Consider the following 26,805-nt stretch of genomic DNA (forward strand, 5'->3'; position numbering starts at 1 on the left):
GGGCTGGGCCCAGGCTGCTGGAGGAGTTGGTTCCCCTTCAGATCAGGCAGTCCTAGGTAAGGAGGAGAGTTTTTCCCTGCAGCTGTTCCACTCTGCCCGTGGTGGCCGGGCTGTGGCACTGCCAAGCTGGCCTGGCATGCATCCCCACGGCCCTGGCACTGCCCAACACCTCTGTGGGGCTTTTCATTCAGGGATTTTTATTAGAGCCCGGTAACTGTTAGTGTAGCGTCAACGGGCGAGATGCTATTTACAGTTTGGATGTGGAACGCTTAAAATATTAACGATTTGAACATGTAATTGTAGATCTCTTAAGCAAGTGAGGAGCTTGTGTTAAGTGCTAGCAATGCATTTTCCTTTTAACGCACCGTGCGATGTGTAATGCCTCTCCTTCCCATTTAGGCTTGCCCGTATTCCCGGTGTCTCCGCACATGAAGAGCCTTTCATCCACCAATGCAAACAGCAAAAGGCAGGCTCAGCCAAGCTGTACTCCAGCCTCGAGGTTGGCTGCCAAACAGCAGAAAATTAAAGAAAGCCGGAAGACAGATGGGCTGTACACAGACGAAGAGGAGGATTTCCAACACGCATCTCTGATGCCGAAATACAGCGAGTGTGAGAAGCCATCAGGGAAACGTCAGTGTAAAACAAAACACTTGGCACTGCAGGAGAGGAGAAGGAGGTCATCTCTGACAGGGGATGACACCACAGATATTGAAAATGCTGAAGATAAGGTATCTTTATTTAGACTTAATTGTCCATCGGCCTCTGAGAAGGCAGAGTCAGCTTGCTTAAAACTAACGCACTGTTGTGCATGCAGGGTAGCGGGGACTGCGTTCAGATTTGTCTGTGGGCGCTTTGCACATTTTGTGTTTGCTTTTCTTAACCTCAGTTTAAGGCACTGTTGCAGGGGTGAAGCATCTTGTGTTTAAAAGATGTAGCGGGTCTTCCTTTAAAAATTAAATACGATTGGAAAAGTGTAATTCCTTGCTGACAAAATAGAGTCCCATCACTGTACTGTGCAAACAAAGATAAAAAACCCCCCCACCGTCATGCTTTTGACAGGTAACGGTAACGAGGAAAGTCAGGAAGCGACCGGAGCCGACTTCAGACTGCGACTCCTCGCCAGCCAAGCCGTACGAGCAGAAGCCGTACGAGCGCCTGCCGCAGCCGGCCTCGCTGCTCCCGGTCCCGCAGCCCGTGCCCATCGCCAGCCCCCCGCCCGAGACCACCCCCAGCCGGCCGATGCCGCCCGAGGCGCGGCGCCTGATCGTCAACAAGAACGCGGGGGAGACGCTGCTGCAGCGGGCGGCACGCCTGGGCTATGAGGTAAGGCTCCCCCGGCGCCCTGCGGGATGGTGTTTTCTTTCTTGTTTCAAAAGTTAAAATCGTCTTTCTGGTTCTGTAGGTGGAAATGCTGCGAACTATAGCAGCGTTCGGTCGGGTCGCTGAAAGTTGTAGCCCCCATTCCCCTGCTGCTTTCCCTTTCCTGATTTGTGGGGTTTGGAGGCAGGTTGCTGTGGGAATGACTCTCCACCACTGCTGGGTCAGCTGGCAGGGATGCAGGGTGAGCAGCATCCCACGGGAATGAGCATAGGGTAAAGTTTTATTGGTAACCCTCACTTCCCTTTAGATACAAACCATCTGCAAACAGATCGAATGCCTTTTTTTTTTTTTTTTCTTTTTTCCTCCCAAGTAATCTTTATGATGATCTTTAATAAGCTGTATGTTTTCTGCTTTTATTGTTTGTGAAGAGGGTGTAGTTTAGGAGCAGGGTTTTATTTTTGTTCTTCTCTCCAAGGAGTATCTGGTATGTGACACAGGATGTAGCGCTTAAGAGTGTCCTCTTGCATGATCAGACACATCATAGGAGCACTCTGCATGCTTTATACTCGGCGTCTGGAGCTGCTTGGTGTAGCTGGAACAATGTTGTCTAATGAAAGGGGCCCCCTGTTGCTACAAAAATCAGAAACCGATGAATCCCTTAGCTCGGCCGTTTTGAAGCATGCTTTTATTGGGGAAATATGGGCACGTAGGTATGAGCGTCGTTGCTGCTCAGTTTCAGATCTGGTGCAGAGGTGTTTCATTGCAGAGAGTGACTGCTGCCCTCGGCATGGCTGCAGGGCTTGCTGTGCTGCTGAGAGAGCTGCTTGGACCTTGGAGCTGGGCTTGAGTCCCATGTGGGAAGGTGGCATCAGCCCGGGTCTGGGTGAGGCCTGTCCAACCTTGGGGATTTGCTGAAACCTTGAAATGCCCTTTGTATAGCTGGAGAGAGCTTTGTGTGGAGCAAGGCCTTGTCCAGCTCTGGAAGGCAGGGTTTATTGGAAAGGTTTTGTTTACCTTAGACAAAGACTTCTTCTAACCCAGGGCACTTCAGCTCTAGCTGGGAGAGGTGGTTGTTACAACATTGCTATGGAATTCTCCGTACTTTAAATGGTTTCATTTTCTGTGGGTCCAAAATCAAAATGTGCTGTAGCATGTGCTCCAAGCTATCGGTGTATCTTTTCTTCCTGCATGGGGTCTGTCAGGGTGAGTATGCTTGAGCACTTGGCTTTCTGAGTCCAGCACCTCTACTGAGCACAGCTCAATGGGAGCAGCTCCCAAACTTAGTGCTGGGCTGACATCCTGCTCAAGCAGGAGCCCAGGGCTCTGCATTTGCTTTGACAGCAGGAGCTCTCTGCTATCAAATTGGCTGGTTGCAGAAAGATGGGGATACCCAGGCTTGCCAAGGTGTGGGTAGCATTGTGTACCACCATGCCTTCCCATTATCAGCTGGTTGGGGATTTTAATTTTCTGACTTGAATTCCCTCTAAAGTTCAAGTGAACACTGTGTTTTTAATAGGCTTAAATATTCAGCTCATTTGATTTGATTATTCAGGTGGTGTTGACTGTGCAGCAGTTGGTTCTGTTGCTGGCAGAATGCAGGGCAGGGAAAGAGCCCGTCCATGCACCCAGATTCTGCTGCCAGAATCTGATGGTGTCTATGTTTTTTGAGGCTCATAGTGGTGGGTGGCTGTGCCACCCTATCGGAGCTATGTTTGGCCCATGGTGAGCCTGTGATACTTTTATCATCCATGGAAGCTGCATAGCTGAGGAATTTTTCTTGATAGTAATGAGACTACTGCAGTTAGTAGAAAGTTGAATTGAACTTCCTTTGTCTGCACAAAGAATGAGATTGGTCAAGAAGTAAAAAAAATCCTCTATGTTAAAAAAAAAAGAAGAAAAATCTGCATAAGTCAAGGTAATATGCTGATCTGTGACCTGTGGCAAGTACACAGGTGAGTTTTCTGCCACCCCTGTTAGCAAGGCAGCAACCTCTGGTGGGCACACGGGGGCTTCCCTGGCTGCTGCGATGGCAGCCCTTTGCCAGCTCGGTGGCAGGGGAGGCAGGAGTTTGCATCATCAGGGCCACAGCTTGCAGAGGGAGCCCAGTGCTGATTCAGGACTCGGAGCTGGAAGCGGCTGGCACCGCAGGGCACCGCCGAGCCCTGGCAGGAATGCTGTATTGCCCTGAGACCGGATGAGCTCGTGCCTGCCCTTGGCAGCCTGCCTGCCTTTGCAGCAGGGATGCCCTGAGGCTGTGCAGAGATCCCACTCCAAACCCTTCAGCACGCAGAGGTGCTGGCAAGCTGTGTGTATCACTCCTGGACCCATGGGGAGCCCGAGCGCTGCGAGGCCATGAGCCTGCGTCCTGCTCCCAGTGCCACGGTGCAGACGTGCCCCAGATCACCGCAGGAAGCAGGACACGAGCGGATACGGTTTTTGTGTAAAGCTGACCCGAGTGTGAAATGTCGAAGGAGAAGTGTGGCTTGTGTCTGGTCAGATAAATTGCAGGGCTGCAGCCAGCAAGGCTACTTAAAGACAGTGCAGCAAGTGGTCCTCGGCCCTGGAAATCCCTGATGAAGCTGGTGGGAAGCTTTGCCTTTCCCTTCCTAGGCTTCTGCGTCAGGCCATGCTTCAGCAGGATGTTACCAGCTCATCCCAATGTATGGCCACTCTCGAATCCATTCTGTTTTCCCCATTTGAAACAAATGACTTGAGATAATGGTAGTCTTAAAACTGTAATTTACTTTTTGTGAAGAGGGAATTACAGGGAGCGTAGAGTCTTTTTTGGAAAAAAAGTACAAAAGGCTTGTGTAATGAATTTGATGTGAGAGAAAACACTGGCTGTCTTTCTGCCTCATGTTGCTTTTTGGTGTGTGTCTGGATTTGCTGGGTTTGGCTGGTGTAGGGTTAATTTTCTTCTCAGTGGCTGGTATGGGGCAGTGTTTTGGATTTGTGCTGAACACAGTGATGATAATATAGGGATGTTTTTGTTACTGCTGAGCAGGGTTTACACAGAGCCAAGGCCTTTTCTGCTTTTCCTGCTGCCATGCTGGTGAGGAGACTGGTGTGCATGGGAGGCTGGGAGGAGACACAGCCAGGACAGGTGACCCAAACTGACCATAGGGATATTCCAGACATGTGACATCATGGATCAGAGTATAAAGTTGGGAGAGAAGGAGGGGGACGTTTGAGAGTGATGTTGTTTTTCTCCCCAAGTCACCAATAAGTGGGATGGGGCCCTGCTCTCCTGGAGATGGCTGAACACCTGCCCAACCGTGGGAAGCAGTGAATGAATTCCTTGTTTTGCTTTGCTTGTGTGCCTGGCTTTTGCTTTCCCTATTAAACTGTCTTTATCCCAATCCATGAGTTCTCCACCTTTGACCCTTGTGCTTCTTTGATTCTCACCCTGGTCGTGCTGCTGGGGGAGTGAGTGAGTTGGCTGCCTGGGGCTTGGCTGCTGGCTGGGGTGAAATCATGACAGTGGACTTGGAAAGTTCCCTGTCAGTTTGTTATTAAATCCTTCCTGGGAAGGCAGTGAAATTAGTGAAGTGTGTGGTGTGTGATAGTACATTTAAACACACGTGAAGGCAGGGCTTATCCAGTGGCACCGCCACAGGAGCAGGAGCTCCAGAGCCCCATCCTGTCCCTGCACAGCTCCTGCAGGGCTCCTGCATCCTACTCAGGAATGGACACCACTTCAGGGCTTTGATATGATGCTGGGGGAAGTGTTAAGGCTCAGCATATAATGCCTGATCCAAGGGCTGTGTCTCGAGGTTGGATGTGGGGGAACAGTGCTTCTTGGGGCCTGGGGCATGCTGAGCTCTCCCCCTGGAGAAGGAGTATATAAGAAGGGCAGCTCCTTGCATATGAGGATGGACCATGCGTATGTGCATACTTTGACATTACTGTTTGCAGTTTGGCTAAGAAACTGCAAGAAGCAGAGGCGGAGGTGTCTGGTTATGTTCTAGTTTGACTCTTTGGATTAACTGTGAGTGATTTTAGAATGCTGGTTTAAATAGAGCACCTGAACAGACATTAAATTGCCTGTGGCACTTCCACAGCCTTCCCTGAACCTTAGTGAGAAATGCTTGTGAAACCAAAAGTGTGTTTGTGGCACCACATGTTCCTGTATTTGGCAATGGTGGCTAATTTTTTTTGTAAATTGAATAAATCATGTTAAAAAAAAGTTAATGAGGCATTTAATTAATTAACAATGTAGAGTTTTATGGTCTTTATGGTTACATTTTGTGGTTAATGACATTCTTCTTATAGCCTCTTAACACAGAATTGCCTGACAAAATTAGCTTTTTTGTCCAGTAGTAGGTATTCCACCCTAGGATGAGTCTTTCCTTTTTACAAAAATAGATGAAACATCTTTTATTTTGAGTTGCAAAGTCTATTTTAAATGGTAACTGCATGCTAAAAGTGGCGCTGAATACGGCAGCTGCTTCTGCTACCTTTATCCATCTGCTAATTTGCCTGGCAGGGTGGTCTGCTTTGAAGGAAAATTCATAGCTCTGGAGTATAATTTTGCACAGCCCTTTCTTACGGGCTTGAGCATATGCAGGGTAAAGAGCATCCGTTCTGGACTGATTTTTGGCCCTTGGGCTGACTAGCAGGAGCGTTCAGAGCCCCTGTTTGGTGAGAGGTGGGACTGTGGGGGGGGTCCTGGGTTAAACCGGTGGGTGCATCCCCCGTGGCATTGGAGGGGATGCTCTGGAGCCTGGGACAGGCAGCTCATTAGCTCTCAGCTCTAGGCTGGTTGGTGAGGGCCTGCTAAAAGAGCAGCTTCATGCTGTATCCTGGATACCAGCTCTTGAGTCAGGTGTACCCAGAGCACAGATTATTGCGGGCTTTCCGGTTTATTTTGAAACGGGAAGAATAAATGCACTGCACCCGACGTCGTTTGATTCTCTTGGTTTGGCAAAACAAGCACTCGCCCCCCTCCGTGCCGTATCTGGCTTTGCAAGGATGTCACTCAAATGCAAAATTAACGGTTTACCACTAATTTGGGAATGTGGGGGCTGTTTTATGCATTGAACATCTCTTAGAAATGTGTTTTCTTTTGTTTTGCCTTCTTTTGCATCCAGCACAAGTCGAGGAAGACTTGCACCATCCTAAATTTTTGGTTGAGTGATGGAGCAGTCATTGTTCCAAGGCTGCACGGCAGCGCAGAGCTGAGTCTGGCCCAGGCTCTGGAGCGTGGTGTACTTGACTGCAAGATGAATTGTGTTAAATTCACATGGCTTCCTGCGGCGCCGGGCTCGTTATTGGAACCTGGCGCCTGGCTTTACTTCTGCATGCAGAAAACTGGGGTGGGTGAAAATGGGATTTCCCCAGTCTCGATAGAACCAGGCTGGTTTTTGTTTGCTGATAGCAAACCGTCCTTTGTGTGTCTTAAATGTGTTTTGTTTCGGGTCATGCACTTTTTCTTTTAAAATCAAACTGACGTTGGCTGTGCTGCTGTTGCACTCGCAGAATTTTCTGTTAAAAAAATGCAGATGTAAGAGTAACAACCTCCCCACTAGCATCACGTGTAGAAGTTCTCAGAAGTGGAACTCTGTGAGTTTTGTCTGTGAAATTTTTATGTTCTCCCTCTGTGACAATTCCTGATGTTGGGGGTTACAGGGTCCTGCAAGGACTCTGAGTGTCACTTTGCCCAAATTAGTCTGCTCACTGAAGTCTCTGCTGTGTCTCCTGAGTAGACAGGACTGTCAACAGCTCCCTCTTTTATTTTCCTTTTGACTGACCCATCTCATAACGGGTAACTTAGCACATCATAGGGATTTTGTCTTTAGCCTCTTCCTCCCACCTTTTCCTTCAAGCAGAGAAATCTGTGCGTTTACACAGCAAGAAATAACATGATGTTCATCTGTTTTCCTTCCCGTTTCCAGGAAGTGGTTCTGTATTGTTTGGAAAACAAGGCGTGTGATGTGAACCATCGTGACAACGCGGGTTACTGTGCCCTGCACGAGGCCTGTGCCAGGGGCTGGCTGAGCATCGTGCGGCATCTCCTCGAGTACGGCGCGGACGTGAACTGCAGCGCTCAGGATGGAACCAGGTGAGCAGCACCCCTGGCCAAGCACGTTCTCGTCTCTGCCTCCCTTCCCTCTGTGCCTCTCCTTTATCCTCCCCTTGTCCTGAAACACTCGAAGCAGGTAAGGCTGCCTTGCTGCTGGTCCTTGGGCAGGGGCGTGCAGGGCTCCGTGACCTCCTCTGCTCTCTGGTTAATAAAGCAGTGGGGACACGCTTCTGTTGTGACTCGAGTTCAGGGTAATTTCTTTTTTCTTCTGGGAATTTTAATAAGTTGTGCTTTGGTTGGTTTTTGTTAGTCAGTGGAATTGCCAGCTGCAGGGCAGGAAGGAGTGATACTTGAGCTGCAGCCCTGCTCATGTGCCCTCCAGCTCCTTTGAGTTGTGCCAAAAGAGTGGAGTTAGCCTTGTTAGCAGGGTTACTTCTGAGAGCACTTCAGCCTTTTGTGGCGATCGCGTGTGCGAGTCCTATATATGCTGTATAAAAATGTTGTTTGCTGAACTGTTAAACTATCTGCTCATTTGATATTTTGGATTTATGTTTTCTTTTTTCTTTTTTTAATCCCGAATTAGCCTTTTTTTAGTTTCCTTCGCAGAATAGTAGGGGTGCTTAGTTCCTGTGCTGGCAGAATAGATAGCGAGCTTTTCTTTTTAGCTTTGTGGAGAAAAAAATGCTGCTCTGGACTTTTTTTTAAGCTTCTTGTGTATCTCCTAAAGCACTTCTTTGACCACCTCTGCGAGGCTGACCTTGGGGTAACTTGTCCTGAGCATATGCAGAGCTGTTATTCAGTCTGTGCATTTTGGGGACAGGTCGCTTTGTATTCTTCCAATCTCTTGCAGCTTGTTATCTTAAATGGTTTATCGCCTTCCCTATCACCATCCAAATAGCCAGGGAGGTAAAATTAGCGTAACTAAGAGCCTGCTTCTTTTGTTTTTAAGCTCTTTATTTATTAACTTGGGAAGGGAGGAGTCAGGAAAACAAAAAGAGGTCTGGTTAGGATGGTCCATTAAAAGTTCATGATGGTCCATTGTTCCCGGCCCATCACCAGCCCATCACAGCCCAAAGGAAAGCTTTTTGGAGAAACATTAAAACCCTGACTGGATTGTCAGATTCCTCCTCTGTCGCCCACGTCTTTGTAAGAGTTCTGAGCTCTCCAGGCTGACAAAACAGCCTCGCATTTTCTGCTGCCTTCAGCTTTAATATGTGACCTGTGCAACAGCGGTGAGTTACCGTAAAAAGAATCCTAAATTATTTTTGTCTCACTCGCTGGAATAACCTATATAGAAAAATTATCCCTGGGAAGTGTCTGAGCAGTCTTAATCACTCGCCAGTTCAGAGTCCACCTTTGATTTCTAGTCACAGATGGAGCTGATTTTCAAGAAAAAACTTGGCCAGTGTACCCTGAAAAGTTGTTTTTGGGAAAATGGATTTTAGAAATGAACATAATGATGATCTGATCATAGATGATAATGTCAGAATTCAGCGTGCTGTTGCCTCTCTTTTCTGAGGGCAGACATACTTTTCATTTGGAAAGCTGCCCAACAGACAGCGAGAATCCAGAACACAACTAATACACAGAGGAAAGATGGTCTGAGTTGGGCAGGACAGAGAGCAGAAGTTTCTGTGAGGAGCTTTGGATCTGTGTAATGCACTGCCTTTTGGCAGGCTCAGACTGCTCTGTCTCTGTAGAGTAACTCAGGACATTGGTAACACAAGTCCCATTTCTCTCTTGAAGGTTTTTCTCCTTTAACTTAGGAGGAAAGATGTGCCAGTCTTCCTCAGCTGTGTTGCTTTTAAAATTAAAATCCAAAACATGTTCAACCCTTAGAAATACGGTGAAGTCTTGAAAATAACAACAAAAAGCCTCCAAAACAAAACCCAAAAAGCACACCATCAGAGACTTGTCCTTCTCCCTTGCTTTTTTGATGACTCTGAATTTGCTTTTTAATTTTCCCCTCCGCCACCTCACTTATCCAAAGGTACTTTTGATGGTGCTGTGGAAGCTCTCAAGCCCGCAGACCGTGGCAGTGGATGTGTGTGGCTCCGTTCAGCCTGTTAATGTAAAGAGGAGTGATGTAACTGTGATGCAGCTGCGTGTGCTGTGCCAGCACAGCTGTGCTGGTGAGGCAGCTTGGGGGGGTCACCTGGAGCTCTGGGCTCTCTTCCTTGCTGCCTCTGCCACCAGCTTTTTGGAGGACACTGAAAAGTTGTGAGGGTATGGGTTTGGTCTGTACAAGGATGTCCGTGTGAATGTGAAGGATGCAGGAAAGTTCTGTGAGGTCTGTGCATCTGTCTGAAATGCTGCGGGTGCTCTGATCATCGTGCTGGCTCTGCGTGTGTGTGTTTTGGGATGAGGCAGGCGTTCAGCCTCTGGTTCCTGATGGTATCAGAAATCTCGGTGAAGCCAGAAACAAACAAAGCGCCAGACTGGTGCAGGGGCAGTGAGGAGACAATGAATGTTTGGGGTGTAGGAATGGTGCAGTCCTTCCCTTCACCCCAGCTCGGCGCAGGATGTGCCCCTCTGCCCTATTCACAGCACATCTGGCCAGGCTAAATGTGGTAGGTCTTGGATGTTTTTCCCCTTAAACTCTAGGCTGATAGACCACATGCAGTGCCTGCAGACCCTGAATACACAAGCACTCTGCTGCTCAATTAGTGCCTAATCAAAGATTATTGTAGAACCCGGAGATCTTTAAGACCTGTCTCCGAGGTGCTGCAGTCACTAAGGGCTCTTAATCGTCTTACCTATAAATAATAATAGACCGTGCTTAAGAGGTGAGAGCTTCCCTTCCCCGACAGGACCCCAGTATGTGCAGTAGCTCGACTAGGGGTGTTGGAACTGACATTAGCAAGACTGTTTGCCGCGTGTATTTGGCCTTATCTCGCTCTTCTTCTCCTCTTACCTCTGCAGCATGCCCTAGCTGAACCCTTGCCATTATCTCGAAACAAAGCCACATGCCAAAAATACAGACATCCCCTGCCTGTTAGCGAGGGCTCCACGTTGCTTCAGAGTTCGCTCGCTGGATTCTCTCTCTGCAGCCAGTTTTGCTGTATCCTTCCCGCTGGCAGCTGATGAGCTCAGCCTTTTTTTATTTTTTTCCCCTGCGAGGACCATGCCAAGATGGCTCTCTTCCTGTGTCCTTTCAGCTGGTCTTGGCAGAGCCATACCTTCCAGCAGCTGATTGCGTTAAAGAAGAGGCAGCCTGCGTAGCTGCCCTCCTGCAACTCCTGCCTTGCCTCTTCCGTGGGGCAGCCTTGCGTAACAGAGCGGGCGGAAATAAAAACAAAACGCCAAAATACGGCATTGCTCGGCGAGTTACAAGACCTCTTACTGCAGCGAGGAGAGTTCTGGTGGTGCCTGGAAGGCTAAGAGCAAACGCTGACTGGTCTAAATAGTTTATAATTTTGGTGGTGGAATGATAAACCCCCAGTGAAATGTTTTCCTAACTCTAGTGGCAGTAAAAATAGTAGGAAGAATTCAGCAGTACACAAGAGAGGGTTGAGATGTGTGTCTTTTGTAGGATATTGCAGCTCTCGAATGTCCTCAGCTCCTTCTGGGGCCTTTTGAAGGGTTTGTTTTAGAAACGAGCTGTGCTAGGTTAACTGTACCATTAGGGATAGAGAGTGTTTATTTCCACGATGCTCAGGGTGGAAGAGATTGTATGGCAAAGCAGCCCAGGAGGGGACTCCCAGGGATCTTCTTTTATTTTCACATCTGAAAAAGTTGCCTATTCCAGTAGTTGCTTTTGCATCCTACAAAGAGGATGGTTAAATTCTGCCAAGACTGAAGAATACTCCCTCCTCTGCTGGCCCTGCTGGGAGAAGCAAACAAATAGCTGTGCCTTTGCATGGTCTCGCTCGTGAGCTTGCCAAGAAGCTGTTCTAGCCAGTAAAAGAGTCTGTCAGTGCTCTGTTTCGGCCTTTTCTCCCTTAACTTATCTATGGGGAATCTCCTTCCCCGCCCACCTCCCCCATCCCCACCAGTGTTTTCTTTGCTTCCTTCTATTTATTGTTCTTCCTTCTTCCGTGCTGCCTTACTACGCCTTTCCTTCCCCATGCCTCTATAAATTCCCCTCTCATGCCCAGGCAGCCTCCCTGTGTACTCTTAGATGACGAATCTGGTTCTGCCTGCCCCGCTACCTGCCCTGCTGCCTCTGTCTGCAGCACCACGTTGGGCTTGGTGACCTGTAAAAAGGCAGAAGGAGGTTCCATCACAGGGTTACAGCCCATGTGCTGCAATTTTTCCTTCCTGGGGAATGCCCAGGCACCCTTTAATAAACTCGTCTGAGTGTCGTTAAATCAATTGGAACACTGGGCGGTGATTTAGATGCTGTTTTTAATAAGTTAAGGGATCATCTTGAATTCATTACTGCTTCAAAAGCCACTTAGGTAAGTCAGTTAAAAAAAAAAACCCAAGCACAAACAAGAAAACCCACAAACCAATAATCCCACAACACTCCTCAACCCCCTCCCAAAACCAGAAAATCGTAATTCTGAAATAAAATTTTAAAAGAGTTCAAAATTAAAGACTCCAGTAAAGCGAGGGAGTGGGGGAGAAAGAGCATTGCCAGCACTCAGCAACAGCTGTAGCTCTGATCTGCTCCTGCTGCCTGTTGCCAGACTTTCAGCCAGGGATGCTTCATGCCCAGTGGGGGACAGGAGGGTTTGCAGCAAGGCTGACCTTTCCTGCTGTAGATGCTCAGAGTGCCATGACCCAGCAGCTCAGGCCTCAGATGCTTGCTGACAGCAAGAAACACCAGATACTTCTGCAGCCTCTGTGTCGGCACCTCTGTTATTTGTTGCCTCCTGCTTGGTGTCACCTGGGATGTGACGCTGTGATGTAGCACTGACCAGATCCTGGATGTGATGCTTCCCTGTGGGGAAGCACTGAGTCAGTAGGTGGAGCTGGGAGGGTGAGACTTGCAGGGGAATCTGGGGGAATGTTGGCTCCTCCAACACTCTGTCTCAAAGGTGTCCATTTCAGTGTTATTTTAGAGGCATTCCCTCAGAAACTGAGAAAGGATATCCTGACTCTTTGCCTGTGATCCTCATGGACCTCTCTGGTCTTAAAATGTGAAGGTGGCTTTCCAAAGAGTGGTATGTTGGGCTTTGAAGGTGTCCACATGTTGTGCTCTCTGCTGCCGAGGGTCTGAGGATTGGCACAAGCTGGACTGAGGACTGTGCTCAGCAGCTCGAGGACCACCTGCTTCTTCACTCTGTTGGTGGCATGGGAGGCAGGCAGCATGGGATAAACCCTCTTTCCATTGGGAACAAACTACCAAGTCCCCAAGTGCACCTCCTCAAGTCAGTATATTGTGCACATGTCAAAACCGATACGACATGCAGCTTTCCAGCAAGATGGATGCAAGCAAGAGCCCTTCACATGTAGCAGCTGCTAGTCACCCTAAATCATGGCCTGCTGGAAAGTACTTGGAGTAGATACATCTGAACATCTTTTTGAGACTTACAGTCACCCTCCTCTCTCTCCTACCAGCAGTGCTGTGTGATAGATGGGAAAACAGTGGTGTGCCATCCTCTTCTGACTGATTGGATCCTCCCCTCCTTTGTCCTGAGTTTTCATGTGTACCAGGTCATGCCAAAGCAGTGGTGACTTTTGAGGGGACATTGCCCTGAGAGGCAGGAGTGGTGGGACGTGACCTCTTGGCAGGAGGGAGTTGAAGCCCTGGTTGTCAGCCGAGTGCTGCTTGGCAGATGGGGAGACGGGGAGCGGAGAGGTTCACTTGGCTGTGCTTCCAAATGACTTCCCCTGGTAACATCTTTCCAGGTGAAAGCTTTCCAGGAAGGCAGTGTGTGATCCTGGTTGAAGTCCTTCCTTCCCTTTTCATACAAGCTCCCTAAGGGTAAGGGCTTGACAGCCTTGTTGGGGGGCAGCAGTGTTGACAGCCCAAAGGAGGAGCGTTGTGCTGAGTTGGACTGCCATGATCACTGTCCACGCATTGGACTCTGCTTTTAGTTCCCTGCTCTTGCTGTCCAAGGAAAAGATGGGATTTTAGCACATCTTCATTAGTCTGAAGGGTAATATGTTCTACTTCCAGACAACTCCCCGTTACGTATAATCAATTTTAAAGGCAGAAGTTAATGCGATTTATAATTAGTGATAAGGAATTCTAAACCTGGAATTGCAGGCCTGTGTATTAATGAATAATCCTTCTGAAGGCTCACAAAATCTATGTGGAGCTTGTATAGATTGCTCACGCCGCATGAAATGCTTTAATTTCTGGGTGGACTACACTTAAAATAACATGTTTTTCTATTCTCTGATGAGAAGGGTTGAATTGTGCTGCAAATATATTTACAAGTACTGTTTAAAGAGGATGTTCTGCATGGAAGTTTAATTCCAAGCAAATTTTCATAACTTACTTCTGTGTACATAATTTAGGAGCTTCGGGTAACTGATTTCCGTGCTTGCCCAGAGGCAGGCTGAATGAGCCTTGCTCCACAACACGCTGTTATATGGCAGAGATTTGGAATGGTAGAGTGACTTGCAGCAAAATGATGTTTGTGAGGCTTCACACAAACTCCTGCTTTCTGTTACAGCAGTGTAATTATTTTACTGTCCCTTGAAAATGTGTACAGCAAGGAGTAGACGTAACAGAAATATGTGCCCTGAGCAGTCTTGACTGAAGACAAGAGGGGAGGGGGATGATGTGCAAGTATAACTGACAATAAGGTGATTGGCAGCTGTATTAATAGTGTTATTTTCTATAAATAGCTTTGATATACAGTCAGAAGTTTCTTGTCAAAAATACTTGCATAATACTGTTGAGTCGAAATGTAACGCCGTGGTTTTTCTTTTACTTCACACCAGACCAATCCATGATGCGGTCGAAAACGACCACTTGGAAATTGTCCGCCTGTTACTGTCCTATGGTGCTGATCCAACACTTGCAACCTACTCTGGGAGGACCATCGTGAAAATGACCCACAGTGAGCTCATGGAGACCTTCCTCACAGGTCTGTGCCCACACTGCATGGGGCTTTCTGGTCCTGGCAGATGGGGGCTTGTTCCCTGTGCCCCAGAGTCCCTCCTGCCTGGCAGGGGTGACTTCATGCCAAGGAGCTGTGGGCTGGGCTGGGCTGCAGTAGCTCCCTCTTTGCCTGCAAAAACCCAGAGGTTGCAGGTGGGAAGCACAGCCATGCTTGGGGGCTCCTTCTAATTGAAACTCTTAATAAGTCACAAGGATTATTCCACTGTCAGATTTGATAGGTGGGTAGGTCAGCGGGCTGTTTCGGTGCCTTCAGTTTCCTCCTTGAAATGAAAATAAGAAACTTGCCAATTCAAGTAGCAGTTTTTTAAGCATACTCACGTTTTCCCGTGGTCTTGCGTTTTATCTTAGACTATTTTTGGTTTTGCCAGTTCTGCCTTGTTTTATATCTGAAATACTATAAAAATACATTAAAGGCTCTTGTCTTTAAACATATCCATGTTGTAACATGGTTTTAGGGCTCTTTTTCCTCTTAGTTTTGGATGAAGACACTTGCATTCCCTAATGACTTAACTCTGAGCATGTTTGCAGTGCTCGTAGTCCATGAGTTTAAGTACTCATCTGTTTACCTGTTTAAATGGTGCAATATAGAAGGCACACAGATATTTCAGGACTCCAGTAAAGTCCAGTATCTTTGACTTCCTAGCATCCTGGATCGCAGTATCTTTTCACCAATTCAGCTTGTAAATCTCCCAAATTATATCTGTACAAAAGAACTACATCTTCTGAACATACCTGTGTGGAAAAACCTTTTTCATCTGTTTGTTTGGGGCCACAGCTTCACCCTCAAGTTGGTGTCCAAAATAATTGTGAAGGCCAAAAAATGTGGTACACCCTGTCTTCACAAAAATAAGATACTGCCCTCAGTATCTGAAGCTTAATGTTGGGCCTGTCCCTGTTAGACTTTAAGTGATTATTTGATGTGGTGGGTCATTATTTGATGTGGAGGGATGGTGTATATATGCTGTTGTTTGTAGCACGTGTGCCAGGAATATGGTGTGGGATTTTTTGATGGAAGGTGTTGAGGCTCTGTGACGCGCGATCTCCTGACTTGCCAGCTTTTTGTTCTCATCAGTATGTTTTTGTTGTTGTTTTTTTCCTCTCCAGAGTATTTAACTGACCTGCAAGGTCGAAGTGTTGATGACCCTGGTTTGTACTGGGATTTCTATGGCAGCTCTGTGTGCGGTGAGCAAATGTTGCCCTTTATTTCTTTGTATGCAGAGCCTTTAAAAACGTGGGGCACGTGGGGGTGGGGGCTGTTTTGTTCTTGTGGTGGAGGAAGCTAGGAAGGAAGCAAACTGATTTTGTTTACAGATCACGTTACTGGGGGAAAAAAAGCAAGACCTGCAACAATCTTTTCATTGCTGACTTAGCACCTTTATTCAATTTTATTTAGATCCAAAAGATGAATCTGGATTTGATGTCTTGGCAAATCCTCCTGGCCCAGGTGATGAAGATGAAGATGGCTTCAGTGATGTGTTTGAATTTGAATTTTTGGATGAGCCTCCCTTACCGTGTTACAACATTCAAGTGTGTCTCTCTCAGGGGTAAGAAAAAATACAGATTTTGGGGTAAAAACAGCTGAGATCACCTGCTTGGGCTGGTGGCAGTTTGTGTCGGCAGGGAAAAGTGTTTGTATTTTTGTAACATAAATGAGAGATCATTTTTGTTACATAAATAACATAACTGTTATTTATGTTTATAAATAATATAACATAACTGTAACTCCTGCTGGTTTTTTTTGGAAATAAACTAATAGGAGGTGAGAGGGGAAGAGGTTGGTTTGTCAGGGCTGAGTTTTTACTGCCATATTCTGGAGTTGTGACGTTTGAACACAAAATCCTTTCCTCATCCCAGACAGGCATCTTGTTTATAACTTCCCAAAATAGAAGTGCTTCTAGCACTTAAATTTGGGTATGATGTTTATACGGTGTTAGTTCTATTTCATGAGCTTTTTTGTTCTGCTGCTGAGTGGACATGCTTTTGTGGATGACAAAATGACACTATTACTTCTTTTCTAGACTTTGTAGCAAAAGTGGTTTAAAGCTCTGAATTGGAACAAACAATCTTAGGGAAGATCCTGTGATACTTAATAATAAGCAAAGACCTGGAAAGTTGTATTATCTATTATATTCAGGATATAAATTAGATTTGTTAGCAACTGTTGTTTACCATTTGCACCAATTTTGATGGCAGCTAGTTTTAAGTATTGATCATGCAGGAGTGTGGGTTTGATATGTTTTTGTTACATGGGTGATGGATCTAACTTAATTCCCTGAAGTGGACAAGTATAAAGATTGAATTTTAAAACTGTGTTGTTTATCTGACAAAAAAACAACTTACTGTTGACTTCTGTTTAATATTGGCTTCCTTGGTAGTCAGGGGTGCTATAAGCGATCTCCTTATTTGTGAAATGTAACTATAAGCCATCTCCTCATTTGTGAAATGAAAGTTGGGTTCAGGTGGTCTAACCTCTAGGTATTGGAGTTGGGGTGGCTGCTGGCCCACATGGGCACTGTGCAGCCCAGGTTTTATAGGTCCCAGTGCCCCTGCATCCTGAATCTTCCCTTCCCAAAGCTGCAGGTAGCAGTACTCTGAATAAATACATGCACACCTGGTTATATGTTCATTTCACCCCTTGGGCCTTGATTTCGGAGGGATTGTTCGTGGGCGTGGGATCGGGGAGGGTTTGTCACACAGTGATGTGGGGAAGAGTCAGGAATCCTCTGACTTAATGTCAGTTATTGGAGCCTCTTTCTCCCTTGCTTCCACAGACCACGGAATTGGCTTCTGCTCTCGGACGTGGTGAAGAGGCTAAAAATGTCATCTCGCATCTTCCGCTGCAACTTCCCCAACCTGGAAGTCGTCACCATCACGGAGGCAGAGTTTTACAAACAGACTTCCCTCAGCCAGTTGTTCTCTTGTGCTACGGACCTCGAAGCTTTTAACCCAGAGAGCAAAGAGCTCTTGGACTTGGTAGAGTTCACAAGCGAGCTCAAGACTCTGCTCGGCTCCGAGCTTCACTGGCTGCATCCGCACGAGGACCCTCCCTTCGACATCCTCTGGTGAACCATCAGGCCGTTCAATGTACAGTGCTCTATACAGTTACTTCTTTATGTATATGTGTTCAAATGAAATTGTTTCTGTAAAGAAAGGACACTATTAAATATGAAAATATCTTTCCTTTATATAAGAGATCTGAATTCCAGTTGGATGGATTTTGGAAGAATTTTTTTTTAACTTCAATCAGTTTTTACAAAAATTGTTATATAATGTTTCTTTAAATGCACACAGGCTTTGGGATAAGTTTGTTATTACTCGGAACACATTTTTTTTTAAAGAACACACCCACACACATTGACTTTGTTTCATGCAAAGCACTGATTACACAGAACATACTTTTTCTAGGTGATGTGATCAAAGTCGTGTGGCTTGTTTGGGAGATAGAATTCGGTAAGGCACTTGGTGATATTATTTTCGGTTTTTTTGTTTACAGAATTACCTGCTTTGGCCAGGTAAGCACTATTGAATATAATTCAATAGTTTGTAATATAAATTAAACCATATCCATACGCATCAACTAATTGTAAGAACTTTTATATCCTAATTTAAAAGCTGTGAAATTTAGTTTTCACACATCAAACCGGATTGTTTATATATGTTTAAACATTTTATGCTCTTTATTTAAAGAAGACTTTGAACTATTTTTTCTGTACCTTGTAAAATATTGAAAAACTAACATATGTTGAAGTTGCTTGAAACTGTACATAAACTAAATTTTCTGAATTGTGTGTTTATGTTTGAGATCTGTGTTTTAACTTTGTAAGTAAATCTTCTGCCTTTGTATTTATATTTTACAAAAATTTTCTTAAAGGCAATAAAACTGTTGAGAAATGAAGAGGCTAAAGTGACTCCCATTAACTCCTTGCCTGGTTGTGGCATGACCTTCATCTTCATAATCTTCATTAAAGGAGGGTGGAGTTTCCAAAATGGGGCAGGGCTGGTAGACTTGCAGGCAAGCAGCTGATGAAATCTGGGGTACACTCCGTGTTGGGTTTCTAAATTCCATGTTGCAAGAAAACATCAGGTTTGTGCTTTTGGTGGGACATGGGTTTAAAAGTCGTGTTCACAATACCTAATTGTTAATAGGTTCCATCATTTTCCCTCCTTTGACATACTTTTAATTTCAATTGGCTGAATTATCTTTTCAATGGAGTCTGCAGAGTGGAAGTTAATAGTACCAGGGGAAGTGCTTTGGTTTTAATGTGGAGCATTAAACCTATAAGCACATTTTGGGAGCATTTAAAGGGACAAGGACCAGAATGTCACTTCTGTGCAGCTCTGGAACTTCTATCTGAGAGGCTGAGCTCCTAGGGCTTGGGCAGACTTTCTCTGCCTTCCTCTTGTGGAAGGAAATTCTAGCTGTGAACTCAAACTCCTGAGTTTTAATTAGGGGCTGTTATTAAGAGTAGTATGTCCTATGGTAGCCAATTGCCACTGAGGTGTTTAAACTGTGCCACTCCTGTGATGGGGGCCAGAACCCCACCCGAAGGGTCTTGAGCAGAGCACCTGGTCAGCCTGGGAAAAGCATCTGGGAAGAAGTTTCTGCATTGTCCTGAAGGCTGAAGGTAAGGGAGAACTGTGCTTCATTTCTGAAGGTGCCCTGGAGGGGAAGACTCAGAGCTGCTGCCTCTCGTGGTGTGCTGCCCGTGAGTCTTTTGCCAAACATTTCTACTGTGTGGCTTTACAGTGGGGCTGTTCCTGTGGGTTAGGTGGTTTTGTAGCTGAGCCAAGAGGTGAGAGAAGGGTCCAAAAGCTGTCTACTGCTGGATGCCGAAGTCTTATTTCTGCACAGGACAGGGAATTTTTAGTCTTAACACGTCTGCCGACCTCCTTTTTCCAGACTTGGGGTAAGGAGGATGATGCTCTCTCCTGCACAGCTTTTATGTGCATGCTGGATTTCCTTTTCAAACAATCTCCAGCTTTGCAAGGAACTGAAACACACCCTTACTCTCCAGTGCCATCTGCTTGCACCCCCTGATTTTCCCAGAAAGAAGAGGGCCAGAAAATGAAAGGCAAGGAACACTAAAAGCAGTTGTTACAGACACCTTTATCTGATCAGTTCTGTAATGCTTGGATGGCTTGAGCTGGGTATAAATCAGTTTCATGCCACTTCCCGGGGTGTGTGGCAGACACCTCATTGCTCCCCGAGCCCCTCGGGCAAACAAAAAGATTGTCACAGCTTCCTCTTTTGGCCGGCTCCTCTTCAAAGAATCCCGAGCACGTGCTCCCGAGCATCCCTGCTTAGTCAGCTTTCCCTACCTCCACTGGGTACAGTTGGGTCTTGTCCATGCTGGCTCCTGCCTGCTGCTCAAATACAGTAACAGCCTCATGCCACTGTAATGCGAGTGTGTGTGCCTGCCCCAGGCGCCTGTGCTCTAAAAATAGGGTCATGGCAGGGGACACCTGATCCCAGCGCTGTCCCTTGACATAACACAACCCTTTTATACTCTGGGATGTACTTTCTTAAAGGGACGTCGCTGTGTGAGGGTGCTTGAGGGAGCACAGAGGGTTCGGCGAAGCTGGTGGGGCACGAGCCTGGCTTGGCTGCCCCGCGCTGGGTGGTTTGGGAGAGATTGTCACAGGAGAGGCCGGATGCAGGTGTAATTTTGTGGGAGGCAAGCCCAGGGGAGAGTTACCTTGGGAGAAGAGAGATGGCAGTGTGCCAGCAGGGCGTGAATGTGTGACAGTGTGGGCAAGGGAGTGAAGCACTGGCCAGCACTGGGACTGTCTGGATCCTGCAGGGCACAGAGCTGGGGCTGGGCGAGCTCCAGCCAGCGTGGGGGCTGTGTTCAGCAGCTCAGTTTCTGATCTCACACTGTTCTCCTTTAAAGCACTTTCCTGTGCATCCTGCTTGGGCCAAACATGCTTGCTTCACACTGCTGGCTTTGCTCCAGGTTAATAAAAACATAAGGAAATGGAAACGCAGCCTTTGGGGATGGTAAAACCCTGCTGATCCTGTTACTTGCCTTCTGCAAGGTGAAAGCGCAGTGTTGATGCTGTTGGGGACAAAGCCAAGGTGTTTCCTTGAATTTCCCCTGCTTACCACTTGGATTTGCCCGGCTGGGAGTCTGTGCCCTGTGGAGGTGTTGGACAACCACTGGTGCAATAGGGAAAACACCTATTTCCAGCTAGAGCAGGCAGATGAGCCTCACTTCAAAGAGGTTCCTTTGTCAAACTTTTACTTGTTGCTGGCTGGGAAATCCCAGGGAATACCCAGTTCCAGGCTGGCTGCCTGGCAGGGAGGCTAAGGGGGAGCCACAGCACAGGCAGTGCTGGGAGGGTTCCCCTGAGATAAGCAATGCTGCTGAGGACCAAAATATTGAACCCCTACTTTGCCTTCCTGCCTTGCCCAAGAGTCCTGCAGAGAGGGGTCAGCCCTGGGAGTTTCCTGCTTGGGTCATTTCTCCCTCCAGCCACTCTTCTCATTTCTTCTGCTTTACTGTGGTGGCTGAGCTGGAGTCTTGTGCCAGAGACACTGATGCAGTGAGTGTGGCAAGCAAGGGTCAGAGGAAGGGTAGATGTGGTGCTTAGGCACGGCTCAGTGGTGGACTTATCAGTGCTGGGGTAACATTTGGTCTTGATGATCTTGGAGGTCTTTCCCAACCTTAATGATTATATGGTTTTAGTTAGCAGGAGCAGAATGGAAATTATTTTAAAAACTACTCCCAGGAGCCAAGCTCACTCCATGAATCAAAAGAGTTTGAAGCTGACTCCTCCCTTCATTTCTGTGCTAAATAATGAAACTATAGATGAGACCCATCATTTGAGCATTAATGTATCAGGGAGTGGTAAGTGCAGGCAGCTGCCATTCCCAGGCTCTGTGGGCTGCTGGTAAACATTCAGCATCATCAGTTTTGCACAGGGAGAAGGCACACATTATTGCTTTAAACTTGCACAGATCCAAGGTAACTGGAAAAATAGCATTTTATCTGTTAAAATTTTTTTTGCAGAACATATTTACATTTCAGTATGAGGCCAGTGGTGGTAGGACAGGGCTTGGCACCACCACACAAGGCAGGAGAGTTGAATGCCATAGTTGTAAAGACACAGATCTTTTCTCAGTGTGCTCATTCACTATTGCATTTCTGCTAGAAGGAGGAGCAGAAGAAGGTGACGGGAACCCAGGTTTCACTTGGAGGGCCAAGTCAGGGGCAAAAATCTCCAAAGAGATCTGAAGACAAAATTTTAAGTATCCCACCATGATGTCTACCTGCATCAGTCTTGCTAGTTCTGCATTTCACCCATTAGTGTGGTTTGCACGGGCTCCCCCACGGCATAGTGCAGAGACTGTTTTCCTGCACGTGCAGTGTGATGGATCCTCAGGAGCAGCACTGCCTCCTGCCCCTGGGGTGAAGGGAGCCCTTGCTTGTTTCTGGTTTGCCAGTCCTGAAGAAAACCCCATCCAGGCCATGTGCACATTTTCCTCCAGCAGCCTGACGTGACTGTAGATGGTTGCTCTCTTGAGCCAGGTAGGAACCACAAATCTGTCACTAAATAGATTTTCCTTTTGTTGTCACATTAATTTGCAACTCATTAATAGTGACAGCAGTGAGGTACTGCATGGATGCAGATTTGCATATTCATGGTTAACTTATTATTAAACAAATAAGATTTCCCTAGCTTAGGGAAAGTACCAGAGTAATGCCACATTGTGCATTATAACAGACTGAATGTTTTATTTTCTTTTTAATATGTTAATAGATGCAAGGGGCGCTCTTTTTTGAAGTAAATATGCATCTATAAAATAATGTGTAATGTAAAATATCACAATTGTTTAAATAGTAATCTCCTAACAAACCTGCCAATAATTGAGCACAAATACCTCTTTAATGTACAAATCAATTAATCAATTCTAAATGCTGGCTTTGTTGCCTGATGACCGTAACACAGGCAGTACCAGCGAGGCACAACCAAGCACTCTGCTGGCGAGGTGACCCAGAGGTGGAGAGCTGATCCCATGTTTTATGGTTCGTTATAGTCAAATTGGTTGGTTCTCACAGTCGCTTTTGTTTCTTCTCCCCGGAGGAGTGGTGGGAGAGAAAGTGAAGACTGAGCTTGCTGTGGTGCCCACTGCCACCCTCCTGTCATGGGCACGGCTGAGGAAAACGTGGCCATGTCAGCTCTGCAGGGACCTCCCTGCTCCCCCTTTTCTCTGCCAGCAGGCAGCCACCACCTGGACGTACCACCTAGACAGCAGCCTTGGCTCAGCCCTGGTGAGGAGGAGGGCAGAGCTCTGCCCCCAGCATGGCAGGTGGGCAGTGGGCAGCAAACTCCCCTGGCACCGTGGGTTTCTTCCCCTGTGCTGAAGGAACCGTGGTGAAAAGCCCTTGGAATTCAACAGGCACTCAAAACCTGCAGGTGAGAGGAGTGGGAGATGTGGAATGTGGGGCTGTCCTGCAGGCAGGTGTTTGAATTCACTTGCTGGTAACAGCAAAGGTGCTTTGCCCTCAAGGTAGCACAACTTTTTTCTACTGAGCTATTCAAGACTATCCAGTATGCACAGCAACCCCCTCTTCAGATCCCTACTACCACATCCATATTTTTCATTCCTTTCTGGCTCTTTTAAAAATTTGTAGGGTAGTGGGCATAACTACATGTGAGGAAACCAGCTGGTTATTGCAGTTCCCCTCAGTCCTGAAATGAGGTTTTTTCCTGACCTGACTTTCCAGAGTCCTTTGACGGTGTTGCTGAACCACAAAATGTGGTTCTTACCCCATCCTGCTGTTTCCTTGTGAGTCACAAGCCACCCCCTTTGAACCACTGGCCTGTGCTCCCAGCCTCCCCAGGCTCTGGAGCTCCTGTTTCTGGCTAATTGCAAAGGGCCCTGAAGAGACACAGATAAAACCAAGGATGCTGAAATGCAGCCATAAGTCACCCCAAAGACTCTATCCCTGCAGGTGCAGAGCAGGGTGAGGCTGTTTTTAAAACCTGTGTACAGCAAGCTCAGAATACCCTTCTCCAACAGGGGATAATTTCATTTTCTGATGTGGGATCTGCTTTTATCTTCATCTCCTGGCTCGGGTCTTTCCTTGGCACAATGAGGAGTGCCAGTGAGACTGCAGCCGGATTTCCACTGCTCTGTGGCTGCAGGCTTTTCCACACAGTGAGGATGTAGACGGTTAGGCAACACATGTGGCAGATGCTCATGATGTCAGAGACAGTGTTTAGTATTTGTAGCTGTCGAAATTTCAAGGAAAAGGCTACCTAATGAAAACCCTTTTCAAATATGCCATGAAACTCCTGTGTAAGTAAAGCCTACGTGAAGGCAAGTCCTGACAGGCCTCCTGAAATGAAAAGGGCAGATTATTTAACAGCTGATCAACACTAATAACCCTTGGCAAATACAGTATGCAAATTCAGAGCTGGAGCCAACATGTGCCAAAGGGACTCTCCTGTGACAGCATGGCCTGGCTGCTCTCAAACTGCTGCTGGTAACCACAGAGCCCAGCGCTGGGAGTGGGGAGACCTGGGCTGCCACTGCCACGTGTCCTGTCCGTGGTCTGCGGGTGCTTGTCGAGGAGAAGTTCCTCCACCACCACAGGAATTTAGTGGGCATTTGGTGTCTGGCCACTCAGTGGGGCCGGGCTTGGGCTCCCTTGCTGAGCTGCTGGACCTGATGGCATAGAGCACTGAGGGAAACAAGTAGTTTGAAGCTGGGTACCTTGTGTCCCCACTTCATGACATCTTTGGGTAAATATCACTTTTAAGTATCTTTGTGACCTGCCAGGCTACACAAATGTAGTTCTTTTTTCTGAATTGGGCCAGCCCATGGGCAGTTAAGCAAGGGATGGAGTTGGGTTTCCAGAGCTCATCCTTCTGTCCCCTGGCTCCATGTCATAAGGGTGGCTTTGTATCTGCCTGGCTGCCCTGCACAACTCAGCTTGCCCAGACCAGGGACCCTATCTGTGCTACCCACTGGCTGCTGTGAGCATCTGGGGATTTGAGTCACCGCCCTGCAGGGCCAGCTCAGCACGTGGCAGTGCTTGGGAATGTCCCCACAGGGGCTGGATGCACTCACGAAACCAGGAGATAGACCCAGAAGTCACTCAGGGTGGGTGGGTACAGGGTGGGACACAACCCATCCCCCTGCAAGGGAAGGAGGCAGGGCTGCCTGGGTCTGGGAGCAGGGCAAGGGGTCAGGCAGAGCCAGGGAAGTGTTGCCCTTTTGGTGGCAGTGTGGCATTACCTTGGCTCAGGAAGTTGGGTAAGCCCGTGCCTCTGGAACCTGGATGCTGTCCCCATCCACCAGCTGGTGCCCCCAACACAGCCCTTAACAGCCTAGTGACCAAAGCTGCCTGGTCCCCAAGGGGTTACCTCTCCTGAAATGGCTGCCATGCCCAAAGAGATGGAGTGTGCCTTTGAGTACTGCTGTTTTCAAAGGCTCAGGAGTGAGCTTGACTAGCAAAATCAACAAAGAGATGCAAATACGCTGCAGCAAAAAGGTGCTTTGTAAGTCTGGGAGTCGGGCCCTGGGTGGTGGGAAGCAGCAGCTCAGTGTGCTGGGAAGCACTGGAGAAGGGAGGGAGGGAGGGAGGGAGGGTGTGTTATTCCCGAGAAAGCAGCGGCTCAGGCCAGCACACGGCTCTGTGGACACAAAGCAGCGTCTCTGTCTTCAAGGTTATTTAATAGTAAACAAGAGCTGCCGGGAGGGAAGGAACCCACGGCTGCCCAGGCACTCCCGGGCTGTCTTGTGAGCACAGCAGGTGTGGCACAGGCAGTGCAGGCTGGGGGAATCCAGAAAGCCCTTGCCTGGGCTTATTTCTACAGCTGCAGATCACCTCAAAAACACAGCCTCACGCTCAGCCCACGTTTGACTTGCCAGGGCTTCAAACACCCCACCAAGTTTCCAACAACGTTAAAGCCTCTCCTGCTCAGTGTTTGCTTTCACTTCACCTGCGGTAACTCTTGGTTGCTTCATGGGCACTCAGCTTTGTTTTAGAGGCAGAACAAGGTGAGTCAGCTCCATCCCTCACCCAGCCAGTGCTGGAGGATGAGGATGTGGAGGATTAGCAGAGCAGGTCTGCTCAGCAGCTGGTGCTGAATCACAGCGAGACAGCCCCAAGAACAGCCCCTCTTCTGCTGCCAGCGGCTCCCAAGTGCACAGGAATGCAGTGTCCCAGGCAGTCTGTTTGTGAAGGCGTGAGGCAGTTTTTAAAACAGGCAACAGAGACTTCTGTGGGGCTTGGTCCTTTATAAAGTAAATTTATTTGACAGGTTTATTTCTTTATCAGGTATTTGTCTAACCCCGTGACACTGAGACCTGATTTCCTGGTACAAATGTTAAAATGTAAACTCACAGAGATGTGGACTGTCACAACCAGCGTCCAAAACACCCTCACTCTGGTTGCTTGTTGAGTGTCCTGGTGTGACAGCAGGAGACCCCAGAGATGCTGGATAATCTATGCTATGATCACACCAGGAAAAGGGCCCCAGTAAGAGGACAGGAGACAGGCTTCTGGCCTGTCCTGGCTGAGTGGCTGGTGGATTCAGGGGTTAAAAACAAGCCTTTTGCAAGTGGTGCCTCCATCCAACAGGATGGAGAGATTAGAAACACCTAAAGTGCCTGAAGGTTTGCAGCACCACCGACTGATCAAATAAAAATATGTGAATCATAAATCAATGTAATTTAAAGCAGACTTATTTAGAAATTGAGATTGGGCACTAAGGGACTTATTCAAATCACTCTGGCTTGCCATTAGCCACCCCCTGCAACTCTCTGTGCTCTCTTGGGGTAGGTGAGGTGGGGGTGCAGATGTGTTGCCTCCCGTTTAAATCCCACCGGGGCAGGGAGCTGGGACAGGGCGGCTGGGGAGGTACCCAGGGCGGAGGAGGGACTCAGATGCCTGCTCAGCCCGGCTGCTGCCTGGCCCTGCTGGCCACCGACAGATGACAGCCAGACGGCAGGAGCAGGCTGTGCCGTGTGGCTGCAGGATGACAAGAGCTCCCAGCGCAGCCCAGCGTGTCAGGGACCACAGTCAGGCCCAGCAGAGACAGACACTGGCGAGTGCCTTCCCTCGCTCACTTGGCTTAGCAGACAGCTTTGGCTGTGCTCCTGCCATCATTTGCCACCTCCCCTCTGCAGCACGCAGCATCCTGAGCATCTGAGGAGGGGCACGCTGCAGTTGTGCACAGTCTGTGTGTGTGTCTCTGTGTGTGTGTGTGTGTGTGTGTGTGCAGGGGGTGCTGGCTGCTTGTTCCCAGCCCCAGCTGTGCAGGATATCCTATTACCTGAGCCAGAGCAGAATCCAGGAGGGGGAAGGTTGGCTCTTGGCTCCCTCTTCCCATCGGGCTCGCAGTCACCCCACAAACACATTAGTTTTCCTAAAAAGGCACCGGAGAGCTTGAACAGCAATACCGCCGTGGCATTTATTAATTTTTTAGC

The 26,805-nt window shown here is 47.7% G+C and overlaps 1 protein-coding gene across 3 annotated transcripts in view; it reads left to right on the plus strand.

Moving 5' to 3' along the window:
• BCOR (BCL6 corepressor) overlaps positions 1 to 18,257 on the plus strand; it is a 58,912-nt gene extending 40,655 nt beyond the window's left edge. For all 3 annotated transcript variants that reach the window (XM_053971050.1, XM_053971051.1, XM_053971052.1), the window contains 7 exons: positions 400 to 728; positions 1,060 to 1,323; positions 7,215 to 7,381; positions 14,183 to 14,328; positions 15,468 to 15,545; positions 15,757 to 15,907; positions 17,135 to 18,257. In XM_053971050.1, coding sequence (XP_053827025.1) covers positions 400 to 728; positions 1,060 to 1,323; positions 7,215 to 7,381; positions 14,183 to 14,328; positions 15,468 to 15,545; positions 15,757 to 15,907; positions 17,135 to 17,429 — 1,430 coding nt within the window. In that variant the 3' untranslated portion in view covers positions 17,430 to 18,257. The remainder of the gene's footprint in view (positions 1 to 399; positions 729 to 1,059; positions 1,324 to 7,214; positions 7,382 to 14,182; positions 14,329 to 15,467; positions 15,546 to 15,756; positions 15,908 to 17,134) is intronic.
• The last annotated feature ends 8,548 nt before the right edge of the window (positions 18,258 to 26,805 follow it).

The sequence above is a fragment of the Vidua macroura genome, chromosome 2, assembly GCF_024509145.1.
Source record: "Vidua macroura isolate BioBank_ID:100142 chromosome 2, ASM2450914v1, whole genome shotgun sequence".
Lineage (NCBI taxonomy): Eukaryota > Metazoa > Chordata > Aves > Passeriformes > Viduidae > Vidua > Vidua macroura.